The sequence below is a fragment of the Mustela lutreola genome, chromosome 3 (assembly GCF_030435805.1).
Source record: "Mustela lutreola isolate mMusLut2 chromosome 3, mMusLut2.pri, whole genome shotgun sequence".
Lineage (NCBI taxonomy): Eukaryota > Metazoa > Chordata > Mammalia > Carnivora > Mustelidae > Mustela > Mustela lutreola.
In genome coordinates, this window is record NC_081292.1 from 189,299,963 (window position 1) to 189,316,887 (window position 16,925).

General features: G+C 35.6%; 1 protein-coding gene across 1 annotated transcript in view; it reads left to right on the top strand.

Moving 5' to 3' along the window:
- The window catches only part of ERBB4 (erb-b2 receptor tyrosine kinase 4), a 1,180,328-nt gene extending 1,163,605 nt beyond the window's left edge, over window positions 1-16,723 (top strand). The window contains exons 26-28 of the mRNA XM_059168147.1: window positions 4,562-4,609; window positions 5,349-5,646; window positions 8,463-16,723. Coding sequence (XP_059024130.1) covers window positions 4,562-4,609; window positions 5,349-5,646; window positions 8,463-8,908 — 792 coding nt within the window. The 3' untranslated portion in view covers window positions 8,909-16,723. The remainder of the gene's footprint in view (window positions 1-4,561; window positions 4,610-5,348; window positions 5,647-8,462) is intronic.
- The last annotated feature ends 202 nt before the right edge of the window (window positions 16,724-16,925 follow it).

Genomic DNA, 16,925 nt, shown 5'->3' on the forward strand with positions numbered 1-16,925 from the left:
AAAAACATTTTATCTGTCTGCTACCTGACCTGTAACAATGTGAAAAGGCCCATCGCAGTGTTAAGAATACATGCCAGGGAAGATAAAATGTTGAGAACCCTTAATAGTGACATGTGTTTAGGTAATAAATGAGTGCTGATGGATTAGTAACATCTTACAGAGATACGTTCTGTTTTAGTTAAAAGGATTTAGAGTGTTTCTTGACCCTAGAAACTTTAATCCTATAGTTAATATTGATAGGAACAATTATCTAAAGATAAAAAATAAAACCCTCTCTGGTTAAATAAAACCCTCTCTGGTTAAGTGCATGTTTAATTTAGATAGAGGTTAGGCATTAAGTATGTATTTTTGTTTCCTAAGAACATGGATTTGTATGATATTTTAAAAAAATATTAAAAGACAAAACCCATCTGGTTAACAATTTAAAATTCCCCAGGAGCAATATTAAACAATATAATGCTCTAATTAAAACAATAAATATGAGAAATACAGCGCCTGTTATAAGACAGTTTCATATTTTTATCATTCAAACTGAAATGCAAATTTCAGAACATGATGTATGCAAAGTGCATTTAACACCACATTTGATACTTTGGCTGATATTTGCCTTCTCTATAACCTCTGGCGTCTGAGTCCAAGTTAATCATACAATGTCCGGGTGATAGGGCCACAAAATTAAACTTGACTCTCTCCATCACCCTTACAAATCCCCCCCACACCAGAAACAAACTTCCTACACCTGCCAGTTGATAGCCCACCTCTTTCTAGCTCTGTGGTGCTGACAGTAAATCCCCTTACCAGCTAATTGAACAGATGCACTCTGTACTTCCTGAAGATCCACAAAGCTGGGCTTTGATGGACAGCAGAAAATGGCACGATGAAAAAAAACAAAAGCCTTTTAACTGAGAGCACTGCTTTGTTCTGCTCAGAACTTTAAGGTCACTCCAGCGTGTTCTGACTGTGGGGATCTTAATTTTTACTCAACCAATTTACTTGCAGCTGTCATTCTTTCCCATATTAAAAGTTTAGCTCTTCCAGTGTAGGGAATTGGAAGGGAGTGGGGCGGGGAATGAGAAGAGCTTGTTACAAACTAAAAACAGCAAAAACAAGTAAAATCTGGCTTGGCTCTTAAGTACAAAAAGTTATTTTCAAAGCCTATAAATTATGACATAGTGATTAACATGTAATTTAAATATATTTAAACAACAATTATATCACATTTCCAGCCCGGCTAATTGGCCTCACAGATGTTCCCTTGTAGCTGCATTGCCCTTCCAGGGGGAAAATGAATGAGGTGCTTTTTATCATGGAAAACAGAAAAAAAAAAAGCAAATGAAAAAAAATGGAAACAGAAAAATTAAAAAAAAGCCAGTAGCCCTAAAATCAATGAATGCTAAAGGGATTTTGCTTAGCATTCCCCCCCCCCCCCAATTTTAATGTAGAAAACTAGAAAGAGCATGAAGACACTCCTGTTACTGTGATGGTATCTGGCAGCGTGTCCAGATCCAGATTTGGCAGGAGGCTGATGGAAAGACTTGTCAAAGCAGGGACAGCGCCTGCATTCTAATACAGCATGGCCTCTTTTCAAGAGGTCGTTATGTTTTTTATTTTTTTTTTAAAGATTTTGTTTATTCATTCATGAGAGTCAGAGAGAGGGAGAGAGAGAGAGAGTGGCAGAGGGAGAAGCCGACTCCCCACTGAGCAGAGAGCCCGATGTAGGACTCGATCCCAGGACCCGGGAGTCATGACCTGAGCTGAAGGCAGATGCCCAAACATCTGAGCCACCCAGGTGCCCCAAGAGGTCCAGTTATTTTTAACACAACCTTTTTACAATCGAAGGCAGTCTAGCCATGAATATATATAATAAAGCATTTCCTGATAAAGTATAATTTACGGGTTTTTCCTTTCATCACTTATCCCTCAAGTTTTATAAAAATCAAACTGGATAGGGACGCCTGGGTGGCTCAGTTGGTTAGGCAGCTGCCTTCGGCTCAGGTCATGATCCCAGTGTCCTGGGATCGAGTCCCACATCGGGCTCCTTGCTTGGCAGGGAGCCTGCTTCTCCCTCTGCCTCTGCCTGCCTCTCTGTCTGCCTATGCTCGCTCGCTCTCTCTCCCTCTATCCCTGACAAATAAATAAATAAAATCTTAAAAAAAAAAAAAAATCAAACTGGATAGCCATAGCCGTCGGTGCCGTTTCCTGAGCTGTGATTCTAGTCCAACGCTACCCAGTACGGGAACTATTGTAATGTAAGAGGTGAAAGGAATGGCAGTAATTACTCATATTTTGGAATAGCTGTCTTCTAATATGCAATCGTAGAATTCAAATAAATTCACCGCAGCTTCGTCTTACTCTTGCCTTTCTTCTGATAATCTCCAGTAATATTTGATCGTTCAGTATAAATTGCAAAAGGCCAGTGGTTCTATCTCTGTCTCTCCTAGTGTCTCATGGTATCTCCAGCATCTACCATAGTTCCTGTGCTTTCACGGTAGAGGTTTAATAAATATTTGTCAAATGCTTGCTCAATAATTGGGTTTTAATGATAGGGTAAAGGCCAAGGTCTATAATATGATAAAGTTCCTCCAGGCACTAGTCGTATTTCCCATACCATCTCTCTATTTTCCATATTACTGGATTATATGGCAAATTTCCCCTCAAATTTTATGAAAAAGTGTATTTAATTTTATATCTTTCTAAAAGATAACAAAATATACCTATACTGAAAATGATGTGGAAAACAGGGAAGCATTTTTTTTAATTTAAAAAAAATTTTTTAAAGATTTTATTTATTTATTTGAGAGAGAGAGAGAGAGAGAGCATGAGCAGAGGGAGAGGCAGAGAGAGAGAAGCTGACAGGGAGCCCAGGGCAGGGTTCGACCCCAGGACCTTGAGATCATGACCTGTGAAGGCAGATGCGTAACAGACTGAGCCACCCAGGTGCCCTAGGAAGCATTTTTAAATGCCTCTTGATCAGTAGCTTTGGCATTTTGATTGCTTGACTTTAAAAATCTGATTTAGCAGATGTGAATGCTTAAATTTTTATCTATCCTCTATGTTTTTATAGTAGTACACAGCTTACCAAGTTCATTTCTATACACCTTCTTACTTTGTCTTCATTAAGATACAAGGAGTGAGAGGCCAAGGATAAAAATGAGATCTGAGGTGCTTCACGACTGACCACATCACTTGTAACTGGAACTGGGGCTAGAGATCTGACAAATCATAAAACAATGTGTCTCCTGGACAATACTACCTCCTATGCTTAGCATATTAAATATGTCTCTAAATATATCTTTAAGACGTTCTTAGTTATTAGAGAAGGAAAGAGATCAATAGTTTCTATCCCATCATGTAAATGACTGAAGTTTTGAAGAAAGTTAAAATGTAAACTTAATGTAAGATTTCAGACCTTGGTCCTTGATTAGTCCAGGAGACTACATTAATTATAAGAAATTGTGTTATCTGGTTGCTATTAATTTACATTAAACAGTTAATCTCCATGGAACCATATTTTTCTTGGAGTTTGTTTTATGAATATCTAAAGTGAAAAACACTGGCCTGGAATAATACTTAGCCGAGTTTCATACATGTATGCAGAGAATGCAAACTTCCTAAAAGCAACGATTTTTATCTGCATTATTCATTATCTCCGTTGTCCAGGAAAGTGCCTGGCACATAGATAGTAGATTCTCAAGAAATGTATGTAAAATATGTATATTATTAAGAAATGGTGCTGATATTCACATCACCCCTCTACTTACCCTAAGGAATATTATCCTTAATATTTTATCATATTTTTATATCTACTTTTATTTAGCCCATAGGATGGAGTATTAAGTTATAAGAATACAGATGCCCTTTTTTAAAAACTGAAATCTAATTTTAACTGATTCTAAATACATGAAAGTAATGTATGCAAAGCATAGTTCCAGGAAGATAATTAATTTTCCAAGATTTTCTTGTTTCTTAACTTACAAAAAATCAGACTGAGGAGAAAATAGTATGTATTTTTTTTTTAAAGGAAAGGGTAAGAAATTGACCCTTTGCTGCAATAGTGAAAATAAATGTAACTTGGTAATAAAAATTATTCAAGGAAAATTGAAACCCACTTCCATCTCCTTGTGGATAAGTTCCTTTTTATAAGAGAGAATCAGTGCTGTGGTATATGGCCATTTTAGCCATACAACATGTAAGGAAGGAAATGGTTCTTTATTTAAAACTGTAGTTAATTATTTACCATTTTTGTCTTTCTTCTAGGGTTAATCAGAAAAATATTCATTATCAACTTAATTTTTAATCTATTTAAAATTTTACTTTATTTCTATATTATTTTTCTTTTCAGGGATTGAATTAAAATATTTAATATTCTCAAAACATAAAAATTAACTCATTTGTAGCCAGAGTGCATAAAATTTTACCATTTAGCAAACTTCACTGTTGTGCATGTTTTCCCCTTTGGTTCATACAATTCATGTGGCTTTTCTTTTCTTTTTTCTTTTTTTTTCTTTTCATTCATATTACCTCTTATTATATCCATCATTCCATTTTTCTTTCCTATTAGAGTGAAATTGGACACAGCCCTCCTCCTGCCTACACCCCCATGTCAGGAGTAAGTATTTCATGATCAACCTTCATCTTTTAGTATTTTTGGTCTTTGCTTATCATGTTTCTTCTCTCTTGTCTCCCTATAGTTTCCTCATTTTGCTTTTGCCAACAGTGAGTTAAGAATTTGCTATAGATGGTAGAGCTGGCTTTGTGGATATGTTTTATCTCTGTAGATAATCCAAAACTGAGAGGCCAAGCATCAAAAGTAGCTTTCAATTTTTTCTTGAAGGGTTTACCTGGACTCAGAAATTATGCTTCTAGTTGAGGAATTTATCATTATTTCCATGATTATAGGTTGTGTGCTAAAAAGTCAGAGTCTCTGTAATGAGGACTCAAAGTCATAGCAACCGCAGAAGAGATGGCAGGAAGAAAATATCACCATCCAAATCTCTGTTCTTAATGTCAACTGTCTACAGTTAATAATGCTTTCATTTGTCATGAAATTTGAATTATATATCAAAAATAGGTGACTGTGGAAAATAACATGAAATAGTTTATATGAGATCATGTGCTAGGTGGTCAGTGACATTTAAATATGTATTTCCAAATTCTTTCCCCAGGTTTACTTTTAAAGAAAAATTGGAATTTTAGGTGGTTGTAACTCAAACTTGTTAGCTATTCAGGGGAAACAATTAAGAAACTCTGGCTTTTGTCTGAAAGACAAGTTTTACTATCCTTTTGGCTATTTCTTTTTTACTGTTGTTTCTAATAACTTCTGTCTAAATGTGTCTCTCTATTGACAGAACCAGTTTGTATACCGAGATGGGGGGTTTGCTGCCGAGCAAGGAGTGCCTGTGCCCTACAGAGCCACAACCAGCACGATCCCAGAAGCACCACTTGCTCAGGGGGCTACAGCCGAGATTTTTGATGACTCCTGTTGTAACGGCACCCTACGCAAGCCAGCGGCACCCCATGTCCAGGAGGATAGCAGCACCCAGAGGTACAGCGCTGACCCCACAGTGTTTGCCCCGGAACGGAGCCCACGAGGAGAGCTGGATGAAGAGGGTTACATGACCCCTATGCGAGATAAACCTAAACAAGGTACAAACAAAATGTGCAGAAATGATTGTCATTCTGCATTTCACTTTCATCAAAATGAGCAATATAATATAGAAGGGAAATTGCCAAACCACTGGACATCGTAACATTTGTGACCCAGAAAAGACCTGGGCTGTTGCTCTTTGTAGCATACTGTCCAAATCCACAACATTTACACCATCTGAATCTCAGGTACCACCTGATTAGGAATATGATTTTTAACAAGATCCCCATGTAACTCTTATGTGAAATCAAGCCTGAGAAGCACTGATCTAAACTTACCTTCATAGGAATATCTCTATTGAATATTTGAGTTAGGTAGCACATCGCAAGATTTTAGAGCCATGGCTTTATTGAACTTACTGTTGAGTTCATAAAGACTGGTATTTTGATGGTACCAATAAAATATTTGTAAAGAGTTCTTTACAATCTTGCATCATTTGGGTGATGTTGGTCATTATAGGAGATTATGATTCCTTATATGATATGTTTCAAAAATTAAAGTTCTGACACTACATTTACTTATAGGTATACCATCATGTCTTGAAAATAATTCAGTTTGTGGTTCTACAAAGCTCAGCGATGACTGTACAAATTTACTAGCAGAAATATTAGACATACAAATCAAATGGCTTTTTCAGCTTTGAAAAATCCACTTTCCTTCCATATAACAGCATCACATGAAGGAGAAGATGGATAATTGTTATTAAAAATTAATGATTATGTCTCAGAGTCTTCAAAGTCAAGTAAACTTTAAGACTCCATATGAGGGCCCATTATGCTTTTGAATATATGATTATGTTTAATTTTATAAAATGCAATTAAGGGATCCCTAAGTACACATTATAAATAACTTATTAAAGAATATCTATGTAGAGGCATAGATAGGTATTACAATACTGAAGAATTAGATGCTTTGGAAGAATTGGATTGCAGACCACTACTGACACAAATGTAAGTTTTGAGAAGGTTTGGCAGATCACCCTAAAAGTACAATACTCTCTGGGAAGAGTTTCACCTCAACCATAGAGTTGTTGCTCCAAGTAGATAGATAAGTAGATTGGATTGATCAAAGGTACTATGAACCTTCTAGGAGAAAACACAAAACTTCTGAGTCTAAAGACTCACTCTAGAGCATCCCTTGATTTTGTCCCTGAGTATAAACTTCTATAGAAGATTATTGTACACCAGCCTACTTCTCAGAGAGCAGAGAATGTTAGTACAGACATTCTTACACTTTCAGTTAAGAGGTTTCAGAAAACTGGTAAGGAAAATCAAATTCTGCTTCCCTTAGAAGCTGTTGTTTTTTGGGGTGTTTTTCCACACATTTTTCTTAAAATGACCATTGCTTTGAAAACCGTTCAAATTCCAACATGCTATGAAGTGAAAAGTACTCCCTACTCCTTTAGGGACAATAATGAAAATAGTACAGTAGAACAAGAAGGCTGCTCAAGGGATTTTCGATCTGAATTCTAATTCAGTACTAGTTGTATCCTTCATACATCATTTAATCTAGGCTTTCTGTTTATAAAGCTGAAAAAAATATGGCTTCCACTTCCTTCCCTACAGGGTTGTTGTGAGCATGACTTAAGTTCCTGTCATTCCAATATATGATGGTGGGATAGTCATTACTATCTTTTAACTTGCCCATCATGCTAAATACTGAAGTATATCAAGCAGGCCTATATCCAGGGGCAAATCACCCTGACTTGATGAGATTATTTTTCTCTACTTGTCAAGCTAAGTATAGGGGATAGAAAAGAAAGTTTGTTTCAGAATGGTGGCATCTCAACAGTTGTGCTCTTTCCCTGCCCCAACACCAAAATAGGAATAGCTAAAGTATCATATCTGTGTCTACATTAAAAGAGAGGGCAAGACTGTCTACTGTATATGGGAATATAGGCCTATATATACTGTATACATAGAGGTGGAATTAAATTTAAGAAGAGCAGCATTGATTAACACCTTTTTAAAAAATTCCAGGTCAATATTCTGTAGTAATTTATTAGATCGAATCATGCAAAACAGCCACTACTATGAATGGTTTCAACCTACAAAACAATTACTTCATATGATCAAACTAACAGCTTGTTAGTTTGTGATTATGGTTAGCTAGTGGAAGTGAATGTTCTAATTACACTTTATTCTTAGGCATATGTATTGTCACACAAGTCAATTTAGCAGCATGTTAGATATCAATCAGATTTTATTAGTTGAGTCTTTTCTTTAGATATTTCCTTTCCTATGTGTAAAGCTTTCTGGGGAACATCTGTAATCAAATCCATTTTACCTATATGGACATTATAGCAAAACACACAGACTGAAAAATGTCATTCCTTCACTTCATCCATTCATCTTGGCATGGACTTAAGCTATAGACATTTTGATTTTCCAGTACCCTTTTTAGGAATTCTAATTTCTCCACATTTCAAAGCTCTTTAATCTGGATAGATTGTCCTATTTTTCAACAACAACAAAAAATACTGACTTTTAGAAAATGGAAGCATTTAAACAAGTAGCCTCTTTTGTAGGAGAAACAAATGCAATTAGGAGGAAAGAGGAACAATCTAGAAGACAGGAAGTCTGCTTCCCGACTCTTTAGTCATTAAGAGTTTTGGCCCACCTACTCTTTCTTACTCTTTTGTCATATGACAAAAGTAATCAATGAAGTAATCAACGAAATGGTTTTGTGAAAACTCATGAAAACAAATCCATGGCTTAATTGGTCTGGAAAAAGAAGATAACCATCCTGTACAACCTTGGTCTGATTAACACATTCCAGAAAGTAGATATTGACTAATATTTGTGTATTCCCCCAGAATACCTGAACCCTGTGGAGGAGAACCCTTTTGTTTCTCGGAGGAAAAACGGAGACCTTCAAGCTTTGGATAATCCCGAATATCACAACGCTTCCAATGGTCCACCCAAGGCAGAGGATGAGTATGTGAATGAGCCACTGTACCTCAACACCTTTGCCAACGCATTGGGGAATGCCGAGTACCTGAAGAACAATGTACTGTCTGTGCCAGAGAAGGCCAAGAAAGCATTCGACAACCCTGACTACTGGAACCACAGCCTGCCACCTCGCAGCACCCTTCAACACCCAGACTACCTGCAGGAGTACAGCACAAAATATTTTTATAAACAAAATGGACGGATCCGGCCTATTGTGGCAGAGAATCCTGAATACCTCTCTGAGTTCTCGCTGAAGCCCGGCACTGTGCTGCCTCCTCCACCCTACAGACACCGAAATACTGTGGTGTAAGCTCAACAGTGGCTTTAAGATAGAGACACACCCGCTCCAATTTCCCTGCCGCCTCTCTTTCTCTTAAGGTCTTCCTTCTATTCCCAAGGCCAGTAGTTTTGACACTTCCCAGTGGAAGATATAGAGATGCAATGATAGTCATGTGCTTATCTAACTTGAACATTAGACGGAAGAACTGAAAGAGAAAGATAGGAGGAACCACACTGTTTCTTCATTTCTCTGCATGGGTTGGTCAGGAGATTGAAACAGCTAGAGAAGGACCAGCAAATAATAAGGCAATACTGCCTGCTGTCAAGCTAGTTCTCAATGTTTTCTCTTTTTCTCTTTCTTTCTTTTTCTTTTTCTTTTCTTTTTCTTTTTTTTTTTTTTTTAAAGCAGATGACTGAAAGACCCATGCTCTCTGTTCCTACCTGTAGGAACTGATCTGTATATTTTCAGTACCCTTGGAAATCGTAATAAATTTTCCATTAGAACAAAAGGATAACCTTTTCTATAACATATGATAGTAACTGAGATAGAAAATCCAGGTTCTTTTCCCAACGGTTTCTATCCTGATAAGCAAGAACGGACAACTCAGCTTTCATAATTTCTTAACTTTCTCAAAGTTATAATAAGTAATTATGTTTGGAGGGATATTTTTGGTCTTTTTGTTTCATTTTGTTTTGCTTTGGTCGGTCCCTTTATATTACTTTTACCCCCATACATTTTGACTTTAATTTCTGATTGGAAATATTTTTACATCAGAGCTTCTTATGTATTGTTATAAATTGACAGAACTGTAAAAAAAATTTTAATATGGTGCAGTGACCATTATTTTAAATATATAGCCTTCAAATTTAGAAGGGGAGGCCAAGACACTAGTCAAGTGTAACATCAAATCTAACTGTTGTGCTTTACACTATTGAATATGTATCCCCACTTTCTTTACATTCTTCAACATTTTCTTCTCCATAAATGACAGTAACAAAGGCAGTTGATAATGTAAAAAGTAAAAGGGAAACTAAGAGACAGTTCCGTGTGGTTCATGAAAACTACTGACACTTTCAGGGGTAGTCCAATGGGGAATCCATTGAACTGGAAGAGACACTGGATTGGGTATGTCTAACTGGCAGATACTCAGAAATGTAGTTTGCACTTAAGCTATAATTTTATTTGTTCTCTTTCTGAACTCCATTTTGGATTTTGAATGAAGCAATATGGAAGCAACCAGCAAAATAATTAATTTAAGTACATTTTTTAAAAAAGAGCTAAGATAAAGAAAGACTGTGGAAATGCCAAACCAAGCAAATTAGGACTTTGGAACAGTATCCAGAGATTATGGTGAGAGGGCCAGCACATTATCTACAAATGATATCACATTTGCTACACAAGGAAAGTTATCCAGTTTGTATACTCCACGTGAAGGAATGTAAGTAAAGATTGGCTTGATTCCATGGAATTTCTAGTATGAGACTCTATTTATATTAAGTAGAAGGTAACTCTTTGCACATAAATTGATATAATAAAAAATACACAAACATTCACAGTTTATAGGTAGGTTCTTGGGTCAAAGGTTGTAAATAAACATGAAAAAATTCTCATGTAATTATTTTAATATCCAACATACTAATCTTTTGATACTTTGTATAATAATACTTTCTTCAAATATATCATCCTAATTCTAGAACCATCTTTTTATGTATAATTTTTAAAGAATACCTACTAAGATGAGCAATGGGAACAAATGTTAGGAATGAGTCTCCTGGAACAAGAAAATCAGGTAGTCTCTCTTTTCTAAGAAAATCTGCTTGGACAGTCATATGAATTAATTTTTTTTTTAATATTAAAATTTTGGCATCAAATTCAAGTCTACTGCCAAAAAAAAAACATCAATGAGATTAAAAATCTTTGTTGGTAAAGCAGAGAGTTTACAGAGAGGGAAAAAAATGCAAAGAGCTCTAGGTTTCTTCCTGTTTTGAAAAAATAAGTCAATCCATCCATTCAACTCCCTTATTTTTTCAACTGATAATTATTTAGAGTCTACTAAAAGCACTGTGTAAGTGGGGAATATCAACATAAATGCAATATTATCCCTAACTTAATGATTTGAAGTCAATTTATTTAGAATAACATTTGAATTTCCCCCATAAATTCAAGGAATAAGATTTTATGGACTACTTTGTGAGCAGTCATCATAAAATCCATTGTTTGTTAGAAAACCTAGTGTGAACTCATTTGGAACACAAATTAAACAACCTACAATTTACCAGAGTTAACAAATAAGATAGTTTCATCCAAACAGGAATTGGTGGAAGGATATTGCCTCACTGGCTAATTGACCTATCTGGATTCTACTTTGACCATTAAGTCAACAGTAGGTGTTGTTCTCTGGCAAAGAACATTGGAGGCATCAGGACTGGTTTCTTACTAAGTTATGAGGAAAAAGGTAAGCTAAAAGAGTGAAGTGGAGAAAGGGAGAGGTTTGTAAGACCCCTTCTAATGAGGTTCAACATGAACTTTTCTGAGTTGAAGACACAGAATGACTTAGGGGCTACAGCCCAACAGCTTCAAATTCTCCCACCTATTCAGAAGAGTCTCCAGAGAAAGGGGACCTCACATAATTTCTTGTAAGAATTTGGATATAAGCCTCCCTTTCCAAATAAATCTGTACCAACTTACCACTGACAGCACCCTTTTTGGCTACTAGAACTTTTTTTTTTCCTTCTGATTTACAATAGTCATGGTTTCTTCTGGGATATGGAAAACAGAATCACTTATTTTGAGAAGGAAAGAAAAATAATTTTCTTACTGTTAAGGTAATAGAATGTATTCAGTGAATGTAGTTTCCTTCATTCTAAGAACACAAAACCCTTATACATCAGGTAATCTACCACTAACAACTAGAGATAGATGCAAGTGTAATCCGAAAAGACCCAAAATGCTTCACAAAAACCTTGAATGATTTCTATAGTACATTTTTTTATTTTAGTTGTTTTTGTCAACTGGAAAAATATATTTCGATGTGTATGAAAGGAAGAAAAGAATTGTTTTACCTGTTCCAAAAAATAACTTACTCAACCCAGCAAAGTGAAATTTTAAAATGCCATTTGAAGCCTGCAAAGTGCATCAGAATATCAAATCTCAGAGGCCAGTTGTAGCAATTCGAACATGCAGAACCAATTAAGTAAATCTGAGGAAAATTAGCAGTAAAGTTACACAGACTATATTTTTTAAGTCACCAAATAGCCGATCTTGGGGAATCCCATCTACAGATAAGGAAACACTGTATAACTAAATGGATGTTTGAAGAGCCATTCTTTGGTTCTTACATGAAAAAAGATGTTCTCTAAATCGGAGTAGACCCAGAACCACAAAGCATCCTGCACCATAAAGAGGTGCTTGGACTACTGAGTAACATTTGGTTTTCCAAATTTTTGTGTCAGAGGTTAGGGTGAGAGTTCTTTCTCAAGTAATATTCTTGAAATTGAATTAAAAACAGTGCAAACTCATATTTTATTAAAATATTCAAACTAAAAATATGAGCTTCTCTTTTAGTAGATCAGAAAGAATGATTATTTGTATATTGAGATACAGAAAAGAAGAGAAGTGCTCTAAATGTTATGAGGTATGTGTTAATACCTTCTAAAAGTGGGACATGACATGAAGATCATGCATATTCCCAAAGCTGAGGACAAATCAGTAGTAGAAGGTCTGTGAGGTTCTGCTGCTAGATGAAGTCCAAAGGGCTATCAAATGCTTTTTGAAGTGTCAAGGTGAAAGGAAAAATAAAATTGCTTCAGCCTGACAGGGAAGGATGTAAATACATGTTTTCTAGAGCTAACTAATCTTTGTTTCAAAACCTGAATTATTCATCCATCTATAAATGTTGATTATTTAACTAGTATGTAGTTCATAAGGTAATAGAAAAGATGATCATGAGAGCATGTATATAGCTGGGCAAAACCATGATAATGCTGTAAGATGTAGATTTAGTTAGTTATCAGATATTAAATGATTTTAATATTATTAAATAAATCAAACTAGAAAATTAACCATAAACTACTATGTAACAAAATAAAATGCAGGTTATGAACACGTAGGATGGATTTTGCATAGTAAAAAATAAGTTTGCCATTTAAAATTGTTATTTGTTAGGTTTAGCAGAAAGTAGGCATATAAAGAGCTGGTTCCACTTGTGAAAATTTGTTTTAAAGCATTGCAATTAAATTTTTTTCATTCACTTATTATTTTGCCATCTTTAATTGCATTAACTATGAAGAGAATGTTTTTTAAAATTTAATTTGCAAACACCACCTTGCAGAGTTTAACAGACAAATATGTTATATGACTTTAAGTAAGAGGTCTTCAAAACGAAGTAAAGGAAATGTAAATGTTCTATTACCTTATGCAGAGAAAAAGACTGAGTGGTGCCCTTTATTTAGTAAACAAACAAAATGCATTTAATTTGTGAAATATCCCTTTTTTCCCATGCTACCTTCCCATTTCCAAAAACAAAAAGAAGCAATTAGTTAACAATATTCTGATAAATAGTACAAGCATTTCAAACTGCTGTTATTTCCATTATTTTGGACTCTAGTTATTAGACTGATGGTTTTTAATATTGCAAATGAGGAGTCCAGGTGTATAAACTTCTAGTCATTAGAAAGCCAGATATACTAACTTCTGTATATGCCAAAGGCAAGAAAATTCTGCTGTGCCTCTTTTTGTGTATATGGACTTTGAAGGGCAGCCTTGTACCCATGTAGACACATGAAGGCAGACTCATGTCTCCTGATTGCCATTTGCATAAGAATGAATGACATTATACAGATGTAGATTAGATGTGATTTTAAAATAAAAGTCCTCAGTGGAGACCTTGATTTTACTAATATTACAATGGGGCCAGCTTTTATACTTCTGGGTAGAATGAATACAACTTTTCTAATCCCAGAGATGCCTTTGCAAGAATAGTTCTCTCCATACTTAACAGCATGAAGCTAATGTGGGCACCACGTTGGGTCAGGAACTCTTGAGTTTGTATGGACAAATGGCTTTTAACATCGTGGACTGCTTCATTCTTTTCATTAAAAGGCAAGTTTTTATAAAATAGTAGAAATCTCAGACACTGTTCAGGTGCCACTGTTTTTGTAGAGGTACAAAAATGTAGGCTGTGTCACTTTTGCAGACTCCTGCCTCACCTCTTTCCTGCCAGGTGATATGTTGGGCAGAAGAAAATGCTTCTCTTTCAGTTATGAGCTGAAAACACTCTAAGCCCCAGCTTCCTGGGGGTTAGACCCATGCTTCTCTTGGAAATTACCCCTTGACGGTCAACTTTGTGAGTAAGTGTTTATCTTATTAGGAGTTACAGAAAATTAATTTCTCTCGAGATTTAAAGAAAAATACCACCCTTGCTTCTTTCCCCATTGACACAATCACCTCTCTTCTCTTTACTGTCTACCATCCTCTTCAAAGTGGCCCTCTTGAGGCTGTACCTCTCTGAAGCCATAGTGGATCTCTGAGATCCCATACATTGCTTTGTGGAAACACTGACTTAGCCTCTGTCCTCAAATGCCTGACTTTTCTATAAATGATTCTAACAATGTGGACATTGTTAAAAATACTTCTCAAAGAAATTACTGCACAGAGTATTCTTTATGATATAAAAATTACGTTATTCCATAAAGATCGATTCTCTTACAATATCCTTCTCTGCAGGAATTTGAGTCGAGTCAGCCCTGTGATGAATCTTGAAACTCACATATGTGCACGTACCCGTGGTAGGACTTAGATTTAATCTTTTCATTAGAAACTTAGATAGAATCAGAAGTTAGTTTTGCCAACAAATTAACTTATTTACTTTATATATTTATTTTATTCCTGATCGCAAATATTTCACAGCTGCTGTACTTTTTTTTCATAAATGAAGAGTCTTATTATCAGAAAGGTAAAGGCTATTCAGCTTTGAGACCCACCTGTAATTCTTTATTGGACCATTCATCTATCTGACCAATACATAATGAGGGCAGTTTCACTGCAACAAAAATCTATGTTATCTAGTAAGTTGCCACCTTTTCTCTATTTTTGATTTTTAAGGACATTTTTATTTCAATGCTCTAACAAATTTTACCCATATCATCTGAAGTGGTTTTATTTATACAAATATACAAATATAAGGAAACCAAGTTTCGTACCTGTAGACAATAGTCTGACTTGTCCAAACCACTTTGCCTTTACTGCTATTTTTATCCCTAATGTGTAGATGTTTCCCCCCAGCCTGCAGCTCTTTGGAAATAAATCAAATCATACCTCCTACATATTGACATAACCTGGTTCTTGAGTATCATTTCCAGATTCTTCAGTTAATGGGGGTTGTACATTGTCCCTAATGTGAGAGTCATTTTCCTGTATATTTCTGGATCTCTCAGGGGCTGGGAGGGGGGGGGGAGTGAGGGGACTACACCATAGCACTCCAAGAACCCTTTTGGGCTTACTCCAGTAATCAAGTATGGAAGTTATTTTCTAAGTGTAGATATGTAAGCTGTTCTTTTAAAGTAAGGTACTTTGAAAAATGTAGCATAAATTGGTACTGCTGTTAAATGGGTCGATTATAAAACTGAGCAGCTGTGTGAGGGCAGCTAACTTTGAATGCACACCTCACTGGCTGGTGTGTCTACATCTCCCCATTGTGACCACCAGGGACTTGCATTGCTGCATGTTGGAACTGCATCATTACATGGTATGACTAGTTCATCTCTTTTTTAGGCACCATTATAGCAAGATCAAATGAAAATGAGAACTGTCTGTCAGACAATTCATAGCACAAAAAAACAAAGTCATGTTAAATCGTCTCTCAAACACTCATCTCATACGTGCATCCAAGTAGTTGACTAAGATCAGTTCAGGTGATAAAGGGAGACATTTTACCGAAAAGGCAGAGGCTTATATACATTTGTATTCATTTCCTTATGTTCTTAACTTGTAAAAAGAAAACAAGCCCTCTCTCTTGTGAAGTATCTTCAAAGGGCAGGGGTGCAAAAATTCCTAGCTGGTAAGCCATCAATGTTTCATTTAAATCCCAGTGTTCAAAGTTAGCTGCCTTTTTGAAATAAACAAAAAATACTACTGTATGTTTGAAAATGTGAATAGTATTTTTATAGCTTGTTAAAGACATGGCTAGTTGCATTTGTAAATAAGGATAATGTTGCTTTGATTTTCTTTTGTGGACATCTTTATTTGGGACATAATGTCTTTAGGATTGATTTGTATATAAGTAATTGGCTTGTGATTGTTTCCTTTTGGTTGGAAGTTATCATTTTGACATTACTTGTGATTCTGTGTTCAGCACTATTGTGACGTGTTCAACCTCTGCACTCGCTTACACAATAGGATATGCCAATTGTGTGTGGTGTAATGTTATTTTGATTTTTTTCTATTTTATCTATGAAGGATTATGCACTTAACACATACTAACTTTTTTAATGTTAGGTCTATTTTTAGTATAATTTCCCTTATTCTTTCTTCTCTGCCAACCCTTCACCCCATTCTACTTTCCTTCCCCCAATTTCTGTTGTTATTTGAGAATGAGGGACAAACAGTATTTTAAATTTCTGTAATTAGGCTTTTCAGTTAGTTCTCAAGGATCCTCTCTTGGCTCTTGGGAAAGAATTGTACCTGTATAAGGCAATTATAGAATGCGACCTGCTTTGCCTCATTCCGTACTGATCATCCCAGCTGAACAATTTGAAAACTGTTCTGCCTTTTTGTTACATGAATCTGTCAGAAATATATTTTTAATTTAATATAAATGAAATTCAATAAAATATGAAACAAATGTTCTCTTCTGTGTCAGAAATTTGTCATATGAAAAACCAATTAGGAAAGAGGAAGATTTGTTCTAGATTTAATAATTTTAAGATGTGAACATGAGCTTATTTTTGTCCACATTTATGAATGCCATTAATTATTCCTTGGAGCTCTTTGGTTGTTTGGAATGTGATACCTCCCATATGTTTTTACCATCTAACACATATGCCTATTG